This window comes from Entamoeba invadens (assembly GCF_000330505.1).
Source record: "Entamoeba invadens IP1 unplaced genomic scaffold scaff_1105074726357, whole genome shotgun sequence".
NCBI lineage: Eukaryota > Evosea > Mastigamoebida > Endamoebidae > Entamoeba > Entamoeba invadens.
The window spans coordinates 125,188-145,830 of NW_004443615.1; the positions used below are offsets into that span (position 1 = coordinate 125,188).

The 20,643-nt window shown below is 32.7% G+C and overlaps 9 protein-coding genes across 9 annotated transcripts; 2 read left to right on the top strand and 7 right to left on the bottom strand.

Annotated features, from left to right (window-relative positions):
• Nucleotides 1-945: 945 nt before the first annotated feature.
• EIN_369750 (hypothetical protein) lies at nt 946-4,002 on the bottom strand (the record flags this gene model as incomplete). Its single annotated transcript, XM_004259376.1, has 4 exons — nt 946-2,497; nt 2,689-3,266; nt 3,313-3,535; nt 3,773-4,002. 4 exons carry the CDS (start codon nt 4,000-4,002, stop codon nt 946-948), a joined length of 2,583 nt encoding a protein of 860 aa, XP_004259424.1.
• A 1,936-nt stretch (nt 4,003-5,938) lies between these two features.
• Nucleotides 5,939-7,909, top strand: EIN_369760 (tRNA pseudouridine synthase D, putative; the record flags this gene model as incomplete). Its single annotated transcript, XM_004259377.1, has 2 exons — nt 5,939-6,985; nt 7,037-7,909. 2 exons carry the CDS (start codon nt 5,939-5,941, stop codon nt 7,907-7,909), a joined length of 1,920 nt encoding a protein of 639 aa, XP_004259425.1.
• Nucleotides 7,910-8,418: 509 nt separating this feature from the next.
• EIN_369770 (hypothetical protein) lies at nt 8,419-9,197 on the top strand (the record flags this gene model as incomplete). The annotated part of the gene is made up of 4 exons (XM_004259378.1): nt 8,419-8,620; nt 8,697-8,765; nt 8,831-9,013; nt 9,061-9,197. 4 exons carry the CDS (start codon nt 8,419-8,421, stop codon nt 9,195-9,197), a joined length of 591 nt encoding a protein of 196 aa, XP_004259426.1.
• Nucleotides 9,198-9,398: 201 nt separating this feature from the next.
• EIN_369780 (hypothetical protein) lies at nt 9,399-10,520 on the bottom strand (the record flags this gene model as incomplete). Its single annotated transcript, XM_004259379.1, has 1 exon — nt 9,399-10,520. The coding sequence occupies one exon, from the start codon at nt 10,518-10,520 to the stop codon at nt 9,399-9,401; it is 1,122 nt and encodes a 373-aa protein (XP_004259427.1).
• Nucleotides 10,521-11,390: 870 nt separating this feature from the next.
• On the bottom strand, nt 11,391-12,515 carry EIN_369790 (hypothetical protein; the record flags this gene model as incomplete). Its single annotated transcript, XM_004259380.1, has 1 exon — nt 11,391-12,515. The coding sequence occupies one exon, from the start codon at nt 12,513-12,515 to the stop codon at nt 11,391-11,393; it is 1,125 nt and encodes a 374-aa protein (XP_004259428.1).
• A 397-nt stretch (nt 12,516-12,912) lies between these two features.
• EIN_369800 (hypothetical protein) lies at nt 12,913-14,241 on the bottom strand (the record flags this gene model as incomplete). The annotated part of the gene is made up of 1 exon (XM_004259381.1): nt 12,913-14,241. The coding sequence occupies one exon, from the start codon at nt 14,239-14,241 to the stop codon at nt 12,913-12,915; it is 1,329 nt and encodes a 442-aa protein (XP_004259429.1).
• A 114-nt stretch (nt 14,242-14,355) lies between these two features.
• On the bottom strand, nt 14,356-15,312 carry EIN_369810 (cysteine proteinase 1 precursor, putative; the record flags this gene model as incomplete). Its single annotated transcript, XM_004259382.1, has 1 exon — nt 14,356-15,312. One exon carries the CDS (start codon nt 15,310-15,312, stop codon nt 14,356-14,358), a length of 957 nt encoding a protein of 318 aa, XP_004259430.1.
• A 2,569-nt stretch (nt 15,313-17,881) lies between these two features.
• On the bottom strand, nt 17,882-18,589 carry EIN_369820 (hypothetical protein; the record flags this gene model as incomplete). Its single annotated transcript, XM_004259383.1, has 1 exon — nt 17,882-18,589. The coding sequence occupies one exon, from the start codon at nt 18,587-18,589 to the stop codon at nt 17,882-17,884; it is 708 nt and encodes a 235-aa protein (XP_004259431.1).
• A 202-nt stretch (nt 18,590-18,791) lies between these two features.
• On the bottom strand, nt 18,792-19,166 carry EIN_369830 (hypothetical protein; the record flags this gene model as incomplete). Its single annotated transcript, XM_004259384.1, has 1 exon — nt 18,792-19,166. The coding sequence occupies one exon, from the start codon at nt 19,164-19,166 to the stop codon at nt 18,792-18,794; it is 375 nt and encodes a 124-aa protein (XP_004259432.1).
• Between the last annotated feature and the right edge of the window lie 1,477 nt (nt 19,167-20,643).

Sequence of the window (20,643 nt, forward strand, 5' to 3'; positions counted from 1 at the left end):
ATAGCACTGCCACTTCTGATTTAAAATTCTATAAATAAAATTATCAAAGAATTTTTATAAAGTGGGTTTTGATAATTGATTATATCAAAAATCGTCAAAACACAACAAAAACGCCAATTAATATATAAAATTGATTATTAAATTGAACAAATTTCTATTGAGAATTAATATTGTATAATAAAAAAATAATATAAACATATATTTCTTGTGTGTATATGTTTTTAAAAAATAAATAAAAACGTTTAAAACAAAAATGATTTTATTTTAAAAATTTGTTTATTTATCAATCGTTGTTTCATCGATATCCAAAACCTCTCTTTTTGAATTTGCGCAAATACATAAATTGTCATCGCATAGAGTATACGTTATTAATACGTTATTTGCTATCAATTTTTATTGTTTGAAATATCATGAATTGATTTATAATAAATTATTTTTGTAAAAAAATTAAAAATTGTTCGATTAATTTGTTTTGTGTTTTTGATAAAAAAATTGACTTTTTCGATAATTTAAATGTCTGTCAAATGTTTTCATTTAAACCAAAGTTAGTCTTGTGGTAAATCAAAAAATAGAAGTAGATTATTTTTTTGTAAAAATCAACTGAAAGAATCATCTTTCAAAAAATCCATAAATAGCATTTTTAAAGAAAATCACGTGTTTCAAAATATACCTTTTTGATCTTAGGCAAAAAAATCTAAATTGAAAGAAATTATGTTTAAGATATTTACCATCCTCAGAAAAATTAACAATCCTCATGAATCCCTTAAGAATTGATTAATAATTGATTATAATAATGATTTTTAAAAATTATTATTATATAAATATATAACAATCCAATCACTCCATTACATAAAAAATACGACAAACAAATTATTATTCGAATTGTAACAGTAATCCACCAAGTGAAGATAAGTCTCCCTCGTTATATTCTTTGAGAAGTCTTCTTCACTTAGCGATTCTGTACTTGATAGTCCCAACAATTATAACAATTAGAAGAGTAATAAGAATCAAAGCTCCTATGACTGATGGTACTACTATTACAACGACTGTTTTAGTGTTAGAATCTTTAGGGTAGTCTTTTTTAATTTTATTTTTAGGGAGTCTGTAAATTGGTAATATGCCATCGTCTTTAGTGAATGTTAAATAGACGCTTTCTGGTACCTTACAAAGAACATACGAGTTGACAAAGTCAAACACAAATTTGTTATCGTCAGAAGAAGTGTGGACACATTCCAAATAAAGGGGTTCTATCCATAACTTAGTTTGCCCATTCTCTTCTGTTTCTCTTATTCTTAAAAAGTCATTAATAGGATATGTACTTGCCTCTGTGAAGTCGACTGTTGAATATTCACTAATTCCCATATATATGGCTGAATGGTTTTCTGCAACTATTTCAGTAAATTTGACAGCGTCTCCTACGATATACCCAATCGTGAAACTTTCATCTCGCCCACCAATTGAGTCATTGTATTTGACTGGCATTCTAAACCCTAAATTGTCTTTTGCTTCATCGATTTTTTCATTAAAATAATTTAACAAAGGATATTGACTTCCCATGACCTTCGCACGTCCATCTATAGTCCCAAATATTGCAGTTGACCCACACGCATAAAATCGATCATATTGTATCATTTTTAAGTCGTCTAAACTCCCTGCAGCTTCCAACTCAAATTCTTCATATTTGGTTGATTTGTCTCTGTTCAATGTCATCACTGTCAATGGAAAATCAACACCACTATAATCTACATATTTATCCTTCCCAACAAATACACAGTCAGTGATAAAGGTCGATATTTCTCTATTGAAAAATTCAAAGAAAACTGGAGCTCGTTGTGTGAGTTCAGCTGCAATGTATTTCACATAAAACACTTTAATAGAATCTTCATAATTTGGAGTAAGAGTCTTCACTGAACTTTTCACCGGAGTGTCTGCTGTTGCTCTTTTTAGTCTAAACGTCTCTGCACGTGGCAAAGTCCTTTCATTAAACATGAAAACATTAGTCAACATGCTTGCTTCATCACAATGAACAAACTCGGGACTTAATATCTCTGCACATCCGACTACTTGACTGAGACACTCATAGTCATCATCAGTATTTGAATTCATTTGAGTCAAATCAATTCCTTTGATTGCAGTACACTCCTCTGGAGTGATATCAAGAACACTCACAAATCGCTTGAAAGAGTCACCAATATCACTTACATTAGCCGGTCTCTTTACATTATCACCAATACCACATCCTTGATTTTGTATAGCACATTTGGTAGCTAATTGGGGACACTTTGAAAGAGCTTCTTCTTTAGATTTGAATACCCACCGATCGGTTTTAACATCACAAACATATCCCTCACAATTGGGATTGTCATCTTTTGAATTGAAATGTCTTCCATCATATGCATAACAGTAGTTGGGATGCGCAGGATCAAATTCAAACTCAACTGATTTCGGCTCTCCCAATGCAACTGCAACGCTCATTTCCAACTCTTCCAAATTGTATCTTGCTATTCTGCCATTGTCATCAACATTTGCCACACACAAATCAATAAAAAATATCAATTTGACATTCAGTTGGTGTATAACACCCAGAGCTATCTGCAGGAAATCCATCAATTAAATGAATATCAACTGGACATTCAGAGAACTGTGCTATATACACTTTGGTCGTTGAATATGTTTCGACACACAAACCTCTTGTGTTGGTTTGAATTAATAAAATTCCATAAAACAGTTGGAAGAGACCAAAAGTGGTAGTCATGGAAATACTGTGTGACTTCGGTCATTGCAAAAGACCTCACATTTAACTCTATTTTTTGCTTATCAGTCAAATTCATATCCACATTATTTAAAAAGTCGAACATACAGACAGGCTCTTTTCCCATATATGTCGACTTTCTATCTCTGAATGTGTTGCATTTGCCTGGGGCACTTCTGTTACAACAAGGATCACTATTAAAGTTATCAGTGTCTTCAAGATACTTGTTACAGTATTTCCACTTTGTAGACACTTTGGATGTTTCATCAAAGAATATGTAATCAACCATAGGAAAACAAAAGTATCCTTCTATGGAGAAAGTCATGAAAGTGGACACATCTATTCCTTCACTCCACATGGTCGTCGACAACACTTCTTCCCAATCTTTCATTGTCTCTGTGTATTCTTGTGTAAACCCAGTGTTAAACATACGTTTACATATGTCTAAGTCATAGTCTATAAATACGTTACCCACTATGGAATAAACATTACTGTCTTTATTTTCTCCTCCTTTCTATTTGTGAGTTTGAATTATATCAATATATTTTTAAATTACAAACAATTTGTATTGATGTTAAAGTTCTCCCAAAAGTCGGTTTTGATATAATGGTGTTAGAAACAGGATACGACATGAACGCAACAAAAGCCTTTGTAGTGTCTACATCTGGTTCTTCCAAAAAAGAAAGTGTTTTTGTGTAATTAGTCAAAGGGAAGAATGCAGTGGTCCAGTCAATTATTTTAGTCGTTTGCCAGGTTGTGAACTCAGTGTTGTGTACTTGTATTCTTTTGTTGAAACAGACTCTGAAGCATCTTTAAAAGTAAGAACTAGTGTTGGTGCATTTGTCTCATCAGCATCTTTAAATTAATAAATTACACTTTTAAACGATTTCTAAATATATAACATTTTTTTCTATATTGAATCGGTGTTCTATTTATAATACATTAAATACACAAAATTTGACCACTTATTAACAGAACAAACATGTTGTTTTATAAGGTATAGTGGATGTCACTACCAACATTTCAAGGTTCGGAAATAGCGAGAGTGACGTTGTGAAAGTGTTACCTCTCACAAAAGGTCTGGTTGTATCTTCATTAATCATCAAGTCCAAATTAGTTTGTTCTTTAAAAGCAAACTCGACCGCTCTTTTGACTCTTAAATGTGTAGAGAGTGAAGTATCTTCCACCCATGGACTGATAGCCGACTTTGAGACGATAATAAGAGCAAAAAATATGGTTAGAACGACCATTGATTTGATTTGAAAGATTCCCCAATTCCAACAATTAAATGTTTTGATACCTATTTTGAATGAAAATCGAATTCCCAAAAGTGTGTTATTTTACACCTTTTGAAGTTTTGGGTGTTTTTTTATACTCAATACTTAATAACATCTTTTTAAATACACTTTTAAAAAAGTGAGTAACAAATTATAGGAATTCAAAAAAAAACAATATGAAGTATTTATTTACATTATTTTTAGTTTGTACAGCTTGGTATTGGGATACGTTGATATTTTTTTATTTAAAATAAAAATATAATATATCTATCAATAGAAATTGTTAAATTTTCGTTTTTGCCGTTTTATTATGAAAAAGTAGACTATATGAAGCAAAAGCATTTTAAATGGTTATGAAAAAAATTGTACAAAATACTTTAATAGCACTGTTTTTTTAGTAAATGAAATTGTAGCCAAGATTTTAATCAAACAATAAAAGTAGTATTTTTATTAATTGTTTTGTGTCTTTTAGTTTTGAAAATGAATGATGATGAAAAAATATTATAAAAAATTGTATTTTTTATTAAACTTTATTATTGAAATAATTTTTATTATAATATATATAAAAAATAACTATAAAATGATAATATAATTAAACAAAAACTATAAATTTTACTTACAAAAAATCTTTAGTTTTTAATAACAATAACAATACTTTTACTATTTAAATAAAACAAAAAGCACAGATACGATTTTTACCATATTTTTAAAATAAAGAACCATTTTATTTATAATAACATTAAAGTAGAATAAAGTATAAATTATCAACACTATAAATAAAAAACGCTTCTTTGTTTCTGTTAAACGAATAATTGTTTTTTTCTTGCCTTTATTTCATCACCATTATACACCTTTTTGTCTTTTGTTCTATCAAATTATTTCTTGTTAATCCATTTGAAACGTAATGACATCGTCTGCTTGATATGGTTTCTTTTTTCGCGTGTTTACAGTTTTCCGTTCATATTTCTCCCACATTCTTTATTTAAAATTTTGGTGTGTAAAGTACTTCTTTTATTTGTAATTGATTATTGGATTTTTTCAATAATATTTCGGCACACCCATATTTTTTCACTTTTTAGCTTCATCAAAATTTTGCTTTTGATATCACGCTTTTTGTCAATCGTCGTTGTCAGATGACTTTTTAACTGCAAAATTTGACTTTGAAAATATTGCGACAGTGTTGTATCTATCTCACAATTATACTTAGAAATGAGTTTTTGTACAAAGACAACCCCTTGTTTTTGTTCTTTTTTAATTCATAAATAGAAATTTTAGTTAAAATAATAACTAAAACAACAAAATCTAGTTTATTATTCAGATATTATATTATATTAATTATTTAAAGAATAAAGGCACTTTTTAAATAAATAAAATAATACAAATACAGATGTGGTACTAAGGTTTCGACCAGGACCATGGTTTCGACTAATATTTAATAATTTTTATACCATTGTAAAAACTAAATATTAGAAGTTATATTTGGACGATGCTTCAAAAACAAATTAAAAAATTGTTCATTACTATTCAAATAGTATTTAAATTATAAGTCGAAACCTTGGTACTCGTCGAAACTTTAATCCCACATCTGTAAATATTATTATTATAATATGATAACACTCTATTATTATTTAAATATATATATAATTAATTTTTCTATATTTTACTATTATATATTATAGTATATTATAATAGTAATTTATTAATGCAAATCAAACAGCACTTTAATTATATTGTTAATTAAAAAAAGTTAAATAATTTGATTAAAAATATTTATAAAAAAGTTAATAACGAATCAATTACTTATAATAATAAATAAAAGACTCAAATATGTTTCTTAGAAAATAAATTCTAAGAAATAAATTCTATTATGAACAAAAATGATTAAAATAACTAATTAATTTATTGTACAATGAAACGCAACGACAAACCAATCAAAAAAGTGTCATTGGTCAATCACAACACAACAACCGAAGAGTCTGCCGTTCGTACAATTGACTACTCCAAACTGCCCAAACACGACAAACCGCACTCTCAAACAGACAAAAAAGAATCAGAACCCCCAAAAAAGTTCGACAAAACAATCGTCAACCACATTCCAAAACCCAAAGAAGAGGATTTAGGTATCACCGGTTATGTCCGTAAAGGTGAGCCCGTGAAAGGGTTGTCCAAAACCCTAATTACTGATTTTCAAGTCCGTGAGGTTGGTTTAGATGGTCAAATAGCCGACATGGCTCCTCGGAAAGTGGAAGTTCCTGTTGTTGGAGTTAAAACGGCGTTTGATGTTGATGGATGGATTTCGAAGCTTCATGGTGTTATAGGCGACGAAGCGGATATCGTCAAAACAGCGGTCTTTGAAAAGAAGACAGATGTGTATAAGATTGTGACAAAACTTGACAAAGAGAAGCGCACGCAATTTCACATGTTAGTCCGAGAGCTTCATGGGTACGACAGCAGATGTGATGAAGGTGTTTTGATGTTGAAGAAGGGGAATAAGAAAGTTCGTGGTGTGCAAATCAAAGGGAAGACGACGAAGTGTGTACTTCGCAAATCGAATATTGACACTGCCTCTGCTGTGAGTGTCTTAAGTCGGATATTAAAGATTGGGAAGAACTCAATAGGGTATGCTGGGATGAAAGACAAGCGTGGCGTTACATGCCAGTTTGTCACGTTTCCATCGATGAAAGAAGACTTTATCCAAAGTGCGCTTCGCAGTAATACATGCAAGTCGATAGCACTTGGGAAGTTTGAGACTGTCGAGAAAGCACTGACATTAGGAGATTTGACTGGTAATGAATTCCGAGTACTTATTCGAGAGGTCTCCAATTTGGAGGAAGTTGTGAAGAATTGTGAAAGTATGAAGACGTGTGGGTATATCAATTATTACGGACTCCAACGATTTGGGAGCAATGGCACGACTCACTTGATTGGGTTAGAGCTGATGAAAGGAAATTACAAGGTTTGTGGTTTAATGGACTTATAATATTGAGTCGGATGAAATAACATGTAGAAGGCTGTTGACTATATCATGCAAGAAGGCAACGACACAAAAGATCTCTTTGAGGCGAAACAGTTATACAAAGCGGGAGAATTTCGAAAGGCGGAGAATGTCATTCCGTCGCTGTGTATCGTTGAAAAGGGGATATTAAATGAACTGAAGAAATACGGTGAGGGAACGTCTGAGGGCAAATACAAAACGAGTATTGATGCCGGCGTGATGTATAAGACTAAGAGTCTTTACCTTCATGCGTATCAAAGTTATATATGGAACACTGTAGTATCCAAGCGTGTTGAGAAATATGGGGAGAAGGTGATCAGTGGAGATTTAGTTCAGCGCGGCAAAACCATAATAGTAGTACAAAGTGGGGAAGAAGACAAGTATGACATTCGTGAGGTAGTCATTCCTTTAGTCGGGAGAGGAGTACAATACCCCGAGAATGAGACAAAACAGTGGATGGAAGACCTTTTGAAAGGTGATGGCCTTTCATTCAGTACATTACCAAAGAGTGTCTTTAATGTCGACATTTGTGGCGATTATAGACCATTCATAGTGATTCCAAAGAATTTCAAATATGAGACTTTTGTGCTGAAAAACGCATTGGAAGAAGTGATGAATGAGGACGGAGAAATAGTCCGCGAGAGAGTCGAACCAATCAAAGAAAGAGATAATAATCACATTGCTTTGTGGATGGAATTCACTCTCGAGGCGGCTGCTTACGCTACAATGCTCTTTAGAGAAATTCTTAAAATGCCAGGTGACCTCGATAACCAAATTGATACAATGAAACAATTACAAAAAGAAATAAAAGAAACAGAGGAAGGAAAAGACGAGAAAAAGACGGAAACAGTCAAATTGGAGAAAATGGAAGAAGAGCAAAGTTAGACTGAAGTAAAATGAGTTTATGATTTCGGGTTTATAGTTTATCTTTATAATTTATTTTATTATAAAATAATAATATAAATAAACTATATCAATATAGTTATTTAATAGTTAAGTAATTGTTTTTTTAAAGTTTGAAGAATAATTATGAAAAAAAAAAATTTTGATTTGAAATGGTTTTTCGTAGTTAAATTACTTAAAACATAACTATATTTAACTATTTTGATTTTTGAGAAAAACGAAAAAAAATGAACTGAAAAAAAGAAAAAGACAAATACAACATATATAATAAAAACAATTAAAAGTAATAGAAACAAATGAACGAAAAAAAAAAGAAAATGACGATCAAATTCCAAAATTCATAGCAGATGACTTTGAAAACGATCTACAAAAATGATAATTAAATAATAAAATAATTATACTTTAAACCATTCGAAATTTTATGAATAGAAATATATACTAAAATAGAAAGTATATAAACAAAAAGAACGAATTGAATAAATACTCTTGTAATGTTGAAGATGGTGATACTTCCTTTGTTGTTTATATCCTATGTCAATGCCCAATGTAATGCCGCGGCTGGCCAAGTCGCGTTTGCTGATGATGGGAAGTGTCGAGATTGCGATGGAATTTTTCCAGGATGCAGTAAATGTACTGAGGCTGCTTGCAGTGAGTGCAAAGCAGGCTTCAAGTTTGACAATGGCGTTTGCACTTGTTTGTTACTATATTAAAATACACTAGTTTAATTATTATTATTAAACTATACTTGTATTCATAAACTGATTGATAGATCTCAACGGGTTTAAAGACGACACGACGTGCCTTGACAATTACGTGAAAGTTGGGTCGACTTGCCAATGTTTGTTATTCTATCATTATAAAACAAAATGAATAGTTAATTAATAATAATGTAATAACACATAGATTGCCTTCATTGTAGTGGGAAGTGTGAAGCAGAGAAGTTATGTACTGGGTGTGATGAAGGCTATTACTTGGTGAATGGGCATTGTCTTGCTTGTTCACGGTGCAAAGCTGGGAAATGTACTGTCAGTGGTGGGTGTTCCGAGTGTGAAGACAATTACTTTGTGAAAGCCAAGCAGTGTAATAGTTTGTACTTCATTTCATGAGACAAAACACTTGAAACTCACAAATAGCATGTGGACAGTGTGCCACAGGAAAGTGTTCATCTACTGGTTGCACTCAATGTGTCAGTGATAAGTACACCCTTAAAGATGGCGTTTGCACTCTTCCATTGAAAAGTTTGTTTCCTTCATTCGACAAGCTCCATTGATACTCATTTATAGCAGTCGAGACACCATCATCGTCCGCTTCACTTCTTATTTCTCTCTTCCTCGTTATCTTGTTGTCTCTTTAATTCAGAGTTCCTTCATTCCTTTCTGCTCTGCTATCGGACATCAAACACCTTCAATCAAAACCTAAATCAATACAAACAAATTACTAACACAACGTCATTCAATCGGACATTCGTCGATTAATTCCCGCCGTTTTGAGTCGTGAACGTGACAAATCCTGTGTCATTAACGTAGTTCTCTTCTTGTTGTCTTGGGTAGTCCATATTCGTAAACACAAAATTGTCATTCGCCGCGTTGTTCGAGCCTTGGGTGGGTATGTATGGTATCGGGTTCACTTGTCCCAAAGTAAATGGGGCAATGGTTTGACGCCCATAGTACATCCCATTTTCGTCTTGGTACACCATTTGGGGTTGTTGTTGATAACTCGGCACCATCATTTGTTGTTCGACCTCTACACCAGGTACTGCGTTCACAACGCTCATCGCGGTATTATCCCACGCACCAGTTGACCCAAGTCCTGTAAATCCAGAGAATCCCGTGAAGCCAGAGTAATTCGAGCACATCGATTGCGCACCAAGACTTGGTTCCGGTTTCACAAATGGTTCCGCTTTAATCGGTTCGGACACCACCGACGTTCTTCTGACCAATTTGACTGTTGCTTTATTCCAAATGTCCATAATCTCTTTGTCCATCGGCAACAAATCTACGGAACTACACGCTTTGTCAAACCGAGTGAAGACCAACTTGTTCACTTCTTCTCCGACATTCTTAATCTCCGTCAACCCGACGTTGAGCCTCCCAGACATACTACAGATCTTTTCCATCTTCACTGTAAGCTTGGCGGGCTTCGTCGATCGTCTCTTGAAATTGTACCCAATCCCCTCCGCCATTCGAAGTAAATAAGAAAATCCCAACGCCGATCTATTCGCGTCTCGGTGCCTCTTGACTTGTTTCAATTTCTCTTGGTCGTACCTCCCATTGCCACAGACCGTTCCAATCGCGTCGATGTCTTTAGGCTGCAAGTCGGTGTATCCAAACTTCTCCAACTCGTACTTGGCGTGCATCGCGCTCTGGTCGTCGATCTCCTGTTCGAAAGGAATGATTCCGTCTTCGCAAGTAATTTGGTCAATCAAGAGGAGTTGCAGTGTCTTCTGCGATCGTCTCTCCGGCCGTTTGACTCGAATTCCATATCCGTTGATGTTCAAGAGCGCTATGAGGAATGCTTGTTGTGACGCCTCAAATGATTTGGACTCGCGCTTGAGTTGTTTCAGTGTCACCGTCGATGATTTGGTAGCTTTCATTGACTTTTTCAAGATCACTTTCCCATTTTTGTTTTTTGAGGTCGCTTCTTCTCTTTTTGTTGGCTTTCTCTTGTTTTAATGGGCTTTTTTTGCTCCATGCACTCACTTTTCATGATTCTAATCCCATTAGTATAATTAAGTTATAATAAATTTACTATATTTATATGGTTTTGGTGTTAATTCAAAATTATTTTGCGTTGATGTGTAAAAAAAGAGAAACTTGTCAATTTGAGTGAAACAGTGGCGAATGTGGAATAAAAATGAGTGGGGTAGCTGTGCTACCAAAAATGTGGTTTTTGACAGAACAAAAACAAAGCCTTTTTGTCTAATATTTCGGGAATTTATTCTATAAAAAAATCATTTTAAAAGTTAATTTCCATTTTAGTTTTTCTTTCAAAAAAAAACTAAAAAATTCCACTGTTCTATTCGCAGAATAACAAAAATAACTTTGAGGTTTCACCATTTCAGTTTATTTGCAATGGTATATCCATTAGTCATTTTTAACTAAAAAATACTTCAAATTTATCAATTTTTTTTAAATTTATCTTAACTTTGCTTTTATGAACAATATTTTGTTTGACTTTTTCTTATTCTCTTATTTTTGTTTTTTTTGTTTTTCTTTGTTGTATTTTTAGTTTTTCCATTTTTCTTTCCCATTTTATCTTCAACAACTATAATTAGCAGTTTCAAATATCATTATATAATAGTTTAATTACGCGACTCCTTTGCTCTCGACATTTTTGTTTCGAATGATTTCTTTTTATAGTTTTTTTATATTATCTTACAAACTATAAACAACTTATCCATAATCTATTCACAATAATCAACCCAAAATTGTTGACTCGTCAAGTTACAATTACAAAAGAAAATTCACTCTTCGAAGGTCCAGTCTTTTTTCCACACCTCCAGATTATCGACAAAATTCACAAAATCTTTGAAACTGACATCTTTCATTTCCAGTGTTTTTAAGCAGACAAATTCGCACAGCCACGCAATCTCTTGACTTTCTTCAAACCGCAGTTTTTGAATATCCAAATCGCCAATTCGACACCTATCAAGCGCGTCCGCGTCTTTCAACATCGCCGACACAAAATAGTCTTCATCTTCTTTCTTTGGTGTTCCGCACGAGTGTTTCGTCACTGCGATTTCAATATATCCCAACTCCTTCTGACTTATCTCGTACCTTTTGAATCGCGGAAGAAAGATCGGCATTTTCGTCTTGACTGCTTCCGCGCCGTGTGACTTACAAACCCCATCCTTATATCTCGCCATGTCGTGGATGGTACTTCCGCACATCGCAAGTATTCCTTCTCTCGTGTGTCCACTTAAATGTCCTATAAGTAACGAGTTAATGATGACGCGATAGGTGTGGACGACTCCGTGGATGATACTTGGGTGATAGAAGTCTGATGGGAGTGTGTCGAAGTCGTTCATGACGATGCCGTACTTCGAGCACAGTTCACTCACAGTAAATCCGACTTTCTGTATCTTCAGAGTGATGAGTGGGGGGATCTGGTGTGTTCTATTTTCTTGCAACAAGTGAATGAACTTCTCTTTGTTACTTAACAGCGTCCACAGTGCAACAAGACTTTCATATGTGTATATCGGGCATGGATTTTTGGTCTTAATTGCAGCCAATTTCCCGCCTTTTTGTATCTCCGAGTTTTGGATGTAACGCCGTGCAAAGTTAAGTGCATAGAGTGGATCATATCCACTGTTTTCTACGGCTTGTTGGGATAACTTGAAAGACTCACTTTGCACATCTCCATCAAATTGTTTTGGAAGAAATGTATTTGAAATGACATAAGAAAGAGGACGTGTCGACAATGTTGAGTCAACCCATTCAAGTGACTCTTCTATTGTTGAGTGATGGAGTTCAATATATGTTGGTGTATACACAGGTGGGCGAAGAGTAAATACCAATGTTTCAGTAATACAGTTGATTGTGTGAGGTGCGAGTGTTCGTGCAAGGACAACACCAATTTCCGAAGACATTTGATTTTTCCGTTCATTTTTTTTATATTTCCAGCAATAGAAAAGAGGAGACCACTTTTTGTCTCCTCTTCATTTGAGTTTTCCGCACTTTTTACTGAGAAATTCGAGTCTTATTTTGTTATTATTAAATTATTTAAACTTTTTTTCCTCTTTTTATACTAACAAAACTCATCAGAACCGTTAAATTATCAATTGTGTTACTATAATTTATTAGTAATTTATTAGTTAATTATAACTAAGAGGATGCTGACTCATCTGATATTGTATTTATATATATATTCATTCACTTTTTATCACCTCAATACTAACTTGTAACACAAAGACTCAACTAACACTAAATTGTAACACACTAATTGGTCTTATCATTCTTAAGGTACACACTCGAACACTCTTACTTTCATTTAAACCCATTCCAAAACACATTTCCATATCGCTCGCTAAGTTCGCGTTTATACACATCCCATCCCCACGCTTCTAAAGCTTTCCCATTGGGTTCAAGTTGACTTGTCTCGACGTCGTCTGTCATCCGACACATCAACATTTTCTTCTCAAAGTCGTCACTCTTCACAACTACTGTTGAGATCCTTTTGAGGTATTCATCGATCTTGAATATCTTGGATTCCTCAATGTAATTTTCAAGTTCGTGGTCGCTCCACTCTTTCACAGATTGTGGCAACTTCAGCTGCTTCGAGTTGATCTCTGTGATTTGATGTATTTCCTTTTCTTCTTTCAGTAGTGCAAATAACATGTTGTAATTCTTGTTATGCAGAAGTCGATGAATAATGCGGCCCAACATCCTTAACACACGCCACGATGTCGACGACAGAACATCTGGACTGCTCGAGAGAATCAACTTTTGGACGACAATTTCAGACTCGTGCGTTGATATCTCCGTTACAAAGAGTGATGCGTTATAAAGAGCGCCACACACAGCGTCCGATACAGCTGGGGGGTTTGGTGGAAGCAACAATGGGAGTAAAACATTGAAGAAGCACGGAGGTACAAATTCCTTTTGTGTAGTTATAATGAGTGCCTGCAAGACGGGTAACACGCACAAGTAATTGTTTGTGTTACCAAGTGCCAAGTTGTCGAGGAGGATCTGCACTTTAGGTGGTGAAATGTCAATTAAAATGAAGAACAAGGGAATACTCAACACACTCAGTGGTATTTGCAAATAGCTTTCAAAGACCTCTCCAATGTTTTTCGATCTCATCACTTCGCAAAAGCCTTCCAAGTTCCTTTCATTTCGGAGAGCAAGTGTTAAAAACACTGTAGAGAACTCGCTGTGTCTCAAAAAGTAAATGAATGCCTGCGAGAGGTCACTTGCACTCAGTTTGATATCAACTTGGTCTTTCCCATATAAAGGAGATGACATCGCGACTAATAAAAGGTGTTGTGTGCTTTGATCTGGTGGGTATATCTTATAGAACAATTTACTCACAAGACTAGTAATAGTCTCACTCGAGCAATGTCTCATACAAAGCGGCAACAACACTTCCAACATGAAAATTTCATTAGAAACACTTTGAGTAAAATTGTCGATGAGGTATTTGGTCACATTGAAAATTGGTGAAACGTCTTGAGTAGCAGACTCAAAGAGTTTGATGCGGTCGTTGTCGGTGAACTCGATTGTTAAAGAAGAAATGACGTCTTTCAAATTAATGTTCTTCTCTGTCGCAAAAGTCTCAATAATGTCATTCACACTTTTCGACGTCCCATTCCCCATCTATTGCCTCCTTTTTATTCAGTTCTATTACTTTCTTTCTTGTTAATCTAGTTCTTTTTTACTATAAATGAATTATAAATAAAACTAGAAAAAGAAGACTTTGTAGTAGTTATGTTATGCCTTATCTACTTCACCCGCATAGTAGACGTAGTTAGAGAAACCACACATATTGTCTGCTGCGCTGATTCTGAAGTACCCATTTTCTCCCCAAGTTTTGCCATATGAGTTCTTTGCAATGAAATACTGAATGCCCTCCTCATCAACACCATATCCAATGACATGAACGGTATGTGTGGGGTTATCTGTCTTGCATCGGTCTTTATAAATCCCTTTGGTGTACAATTGGAAGTTTGCCCTTGAAGCATCAAAAGCGACTACAGTGCCTTTGTAGGAATAGATCAAGTCTCGATGACACGAGTCTTCACCAGCACAATTCTTATAATGGTAACTGTCCAACTCCGCGACTCGCGGAGTCGACTTACAGTAATCGTCTTTCGTAGTATATGGGAATGAACTCTCTGACCCAATGCCTTTGCTTTTGATATAGTCAAAAGCAGAATTCAAAGGAGCCCCGTCACAGCCACTTGCGCCATATTTATATGCACAGGAAATGATCTCCGCGGGAGACAGATAGTAATTTGCTCGATTCAAGTCCGAGTACTTATACAACATCTTCGACTCTATTAAACTGGCAGTGGCAAACGCATAACAAGACCCACAATTTCCTTGGTCCCGGGGATCAGTCACACAATTCTTCTCATTAACACTCCTCATGTCAAATGAATTTGGAGAAGAAGACACACTTTTAACTGCTGAAGAAGGTTGCGTTGGTGGTGGAACAGAATGAAGGAGTGTTTTGTACTCTTCGTTTGTCATTGAGGCAAATGGACCTTCGACAGAAAGACGATACTCTTTGGTGTTGTCATTGGCAATTACATAATTGAGGTTGTCGACAAATATCGCCCGACGTCGGAGAATCTCTGCGGTTGTAAAATGTTTGTTGTGTTTCTTGACCCACTCTTCAAACGTGAAAGAGTGCGATAAACACACCAGGACAAATAGAAATAGCATTGACTGGATATCACAGTTAGAACATTTTAATACTAATATATACTATAATTTAATTAGTATTTTTAATTAATTATATCTAAAGTATTTTTACTTGATTTCTCTTGATTTATGACGTTCGACTTTTTAAGAAAAGTGGTCAATTATTTCAGTCATTTTTCATGGCAATATAATGGAATTTAGTCTTAAATAGTTAATTATTTATTTTTTTTTATTGTTATTATTCTTATTATTATCATGACGTAACAAATTAATTATTTATTTTTAATTAAAGATCTTTAATTAAAAATAATTTTTTTTATTGTTTTATTGTTTAAACCTACGGGAAATGATACTAACAAAACAAAAAAAAAAGAACAGATGACAAGGTATAGATTTGTTTTAATTATATTTATTAGTTTAATGGAAAAAAAAATATTATAAAAATATAATCATTTTTTGAGTTTTTAGTTTTATTATAGTTCTATCAAGATTGTTAATTGTTTTTTAGTTGTTTTTATTATTTTATAATTATTATTTTTTCTTTATTAGAAACTTAGATAAATTAATAAATAAACTTAATTATTATATAATTAAATTGACCTAATAAAGAAAAACAATTTAATAATTGTAATAAATACTTTTAATAAATTATATATTAATATAATAACCATAAATTAAAAAAATACAATTTAACAATTTCAATTAATAAAAATAGTAATATATTTTATTATATTAAAACTAAACAATCTCCATTTTTTTAATTACAAATACAAAATATTCATGGAATTCCCGATATTTTACAATATAAAACGGCAAAAAAAGACAAATCACAAAACAATATCATTAAAGTATTAAAAAGACAGTAAAAAATCACATGAACAATCCCAGTCAATTGCTTGTCACAAATTGATTTGGACGGAACGAAATAAAAAAATACAATTACAACAAATAGTATGCGTTGGGTGTGCTCAGAAGAAAGAGACTTCCTTCACGTGTGGGACGTATGTGGAGTTGTCTATTGGGAAGTCATCGAAGACAAAGTCGTCGAGGGTTTCAATGTACTCGTCGATGACGCTTTCTATTCTCGAGAGTGATCTGCTTCCTTCTTTGAAGTAAATAGGAGTCTCGTTTATTCGTTGTTTGATGTACTTAAAGTCCTCTTGTTGGTTTGCGAGTAGTGTGAAGAGTGATGGTTGAGTTGTTGTCATTGAATGACTGACTTGAGTTCGCCTTCATTTAATAGTTGCTTCAAATTTTTCTCGCTTCCGAAGTTTTCGTTCCGACTCGGTTTTGAGGGGTCGTAATTTTTGCAATCTATTGTTTTCATTCCCCGATTTTGCAGAAAATTTTCCGCTGTATCCTTTTTGTTGGAAATTTGAGGAAATGAACTTTCACTTTTATTATGCTTTGGTTGTAAAATAAGTTTAAACTATATTATTACTTTTGTTTTCACATTTATTGAAAAAAAAATATGTATTTGAATAAATGGTTTAAAAAACAATTATTTATAGTTTTGTTAACAAAATATGAAGACTGAATTCTAGTTTTATAATCAGTTTAAGTGGAACTAAGGTACAAAGCTGACAGAAACTAAAGCCCAAAAATTAATTTTGTTACATCGTTATAACATTGGCATTTTTATCATGTTTTTACCGCTTATTCTTATTCAGATGTATAGAACTGACAAGAAAAATGAAATCGCCAATTATTATCCAAAATATTTTGTAGCCATTTTATAGTCCTTCAATAAAACGTCAAAATAATACCTCTCCTAAATTTACTGGAAATCTGCCCCAAAAGTAAGTGATGCCACTAAATAATCTTGCTATTGATTTTCTTTTGTCTTCTTTTTGGTACGTAATAAAGGCAAATTTACAATTTAAATTTCTATGTATATGAAATATTATATGTGTAATACTTAAAACTATTTATTTTAATTTGTGTTTCTTTATTGGTGACATGTGGAGTAATCTGCTAAACCATTTTTAATAATACTTTTTCTATAGTTTATGTCGTTTTTATAACGACTTTCTTCATCATGAAAAATACCCCCTTTATTAACAAATGTTGGGTAAATATAGCCCCTGATTACTAAACTATATTTATAATATTTGAACTTTTAAAGTATTATAATACTTCATGAAGAGTTTTAAATACCAGTTAGAACATTTTGGATCTGCGGTTTTGTTAACTTAATGTCTTGCATTTTTTACGTAACATAACGGGATGCTTGCTTGCTAACAATATTCATTGGCATTGACAAATAACCAACTCCTCTTTTACTCAGTAAAACAATTTAAAAAGCCCTATGAACCCCCTAATATAAAAGGAATTAACCCAAAAACTTGGAAAAATCTTGGGCTTTTTTTTACAAATTTTTTCGAAATATTGAGAAAAGGTGCACTCAGTTTGTTTTAGAAATGATTTGATTGAAAACATTTCTGCTGAATCCCATGCCAACTCGGGAAGTCTTTTTAATGTTTTTTGAAAATTGTTTTGCACAGTGGTTTCTTCATATAATTAAATTATAGTTAATATACTATTCAATTGAAACAATAACAAAATAAAGTTCTCCAAACAAAATGTTATTTTAACACTCAATTTCCAAATTTGTTCTATTAATTGTTTGTGCTTCGAAAGTGTTGACGACTTGAGTTTCTCCTTCGACATATTCGAGTAACATTGGCTTAAACTTCAAAGTCGACTTTTTGATACAAAGTGCGGCATTCACGTAGAGGATGTTATTAATCTTTTGATACCCATAATCCCCATGTGAATGTCCAAAGACATGACACTTAACACACTTCGTTTCTGCTATTCCTTTCTTGAGTATTTTTGATCCCAAGTGTTCAACGTCTGTCGCGACAACTGAGTAAGGTGGCTCGTGTGTAACAACTAAGTCGACTCCTTGTATCATTTCTACAAGTTGCTTTTCACTTAATGTCCTATCTATCGCATAACACCCACCAAAGATTTCAATACCAAAAAGAGTCACCCTCTCGTTCAATAATAAGTGCGCGTGAGTACAATGATCCGTAAACCAACTTCTCGCCTCTGGAAATTGTGCCACATATTTGTTCTCGTGATTGCCAAAGACCACAACACGCTCTTTAGACGGCGTTTCTTCAAGCCACTTCGCAAACGACTCCACCGTTTCCTTTTTCCCTCCAGACGAGAAGTCTCCACAACATATTAGAAGATCGCACTCGGGTATTATAACCTTCTTATGACGCAGGTGTGTGTCTGATATCACGCATACTCTCACCTTATTTCTCTCCATCAATTTATTGAACGACATTTGCTTTATATCTTATTATAGAGCACTTTTGAGTTTTGTCTTTTTCGGTGGAATTAGTTAAATTAATAACATTTAATATAATAATTATATATTAAATTATAATATAAGATATAAAATAATACTATATTATATATAACTTAATAATATATTATATATAAATAATATAATATATTGCATATAACTAAAAACAATGAGAGTATTATTAATCAAGTCGCACTAACACAACATTCAATCGACTCCCATTCGAAAAGTCGACAACAGTGTTGTTCTGCTTATTCTTCCATTGATACACATCATCAAGTGAAATCGATGAAAATGCTTTGTATTCATCTGCTTTGACCGGGTGCGTTTCGTAATACTCAAAAAAGATGAGTGGCCTTTGTTCGGGGACTACAGTTATATCAAAGGTGTCTGAAAAGACCGGGTTCACCGTTTTCTCAACAGAAGTTTTAAACATCTGACTCCCACATTGGGCTACTACATACCGCCCCGAACATAAACGGATGTCCGCAGGATTGATCGCCATTTTTGATCCTTTCTCAAAACTCCCAAGCCCAAATTTGACTTTAATTCGCATCACTTCTGAAGTTTCTTATTCTAGTTCTTTAGCTTAGTTTTTTTATAGTTTTTTTATAGTTGTCGATCAAGAACAAGTTACCCGATCGTTTAAGTCATGCAACACCTTTTTTTTTATTTTTTTTATTAAATAAATTTAAATCATTAAAACAAATTAGATGTTGTAATTACAATAATTAAAATAAATAGTAACAAGCACTTAAAACCCGATAATAATTATCGGGTCAACAACATCATTTTAGTCCAAATATTAATTCATAATTTTGTTATTTGTATTAATAAAAATGCTCCTTCGTCGCATCCACCTTTTTAATTTTTTCATTTTATTAAAAAAACAATCAACTTTTATTATTTTTAAATTATAATTATAATAACAGTTTTCACTTTAAATATCAGGTGATAAAATATGTTTCCAATAGTAAATAATAAGATAGAGATACTCATCATAATGAATAAAAATTATATGTATTTATAAAGTTGTATACATGACACACGAATTAAATATTTAACACTTTTTTGTTGTTCTGGTGTTTACTCACACAACTTTATTACTGGTCAATATTAAAAATTGATTATTATTTAAGTTATTATTATCTTCATATACATGTTACAATCTATCGCCGACATGTTTATCCATTTTTTAAATATCCTTTTTTATAAAATGCTTGTCACTTACATTACATATACACATCAACTTATTTTAAACATTCATTCTAATTTACATAATGTGTGTTTTTTGTACAAAATCATTTATCATATATTGTTTGACTTGTTAAACCAAACACAATCCGTTTGTATTATAGACTCGGTATCTCAGTCTGCACGCAGAAATAACATTCAACAACTTCTTTGTATCTTTGGTGTTGTCTTTCTTAAAATTTTTCTTAAAAACAATTGATTGTTCTACAATTGTTTTTGTTTATTATCGATTTGATATACCTATCTAACACTTTTTATTAATTATTTATCAAGACCTCCATTATTTTCAACTGTTAATGTTTTTTATGTTTTTATCACACCTTATCGAAATATGATATATATGTTAAACGTATAACACATTAAAGTATATAAAAGTTTTTCATTATAATACCATTACTTCGAATACATTTTTATTTCTTAGGGCATACTAATGGATGGATGTCTATCCACTGGATAAGCGTCCATCCAGTGGATACACGCTTTTTTGCTGGATACAAATAATTTTTAGTAAAATAAAGTCAATTTTGTCATTAAAAAAAGCATTCATTTCCAAATAATAATAATTCTTTTTAAAAAAATATTATCACCAAATGGTGTAATCTGCCACATAACAACAACATTTTTTTTTCATTTGATATGTTAATAATTATACTTTTATAAACATTATTTTTTTAATTTAACAATTTTTTAATTTACACACTATTTTATAAACAATAACGTTAATTTTTTACTTGAATGAATACATTGATTTCAATAAAATTTGTTCGTTATTATCTGCT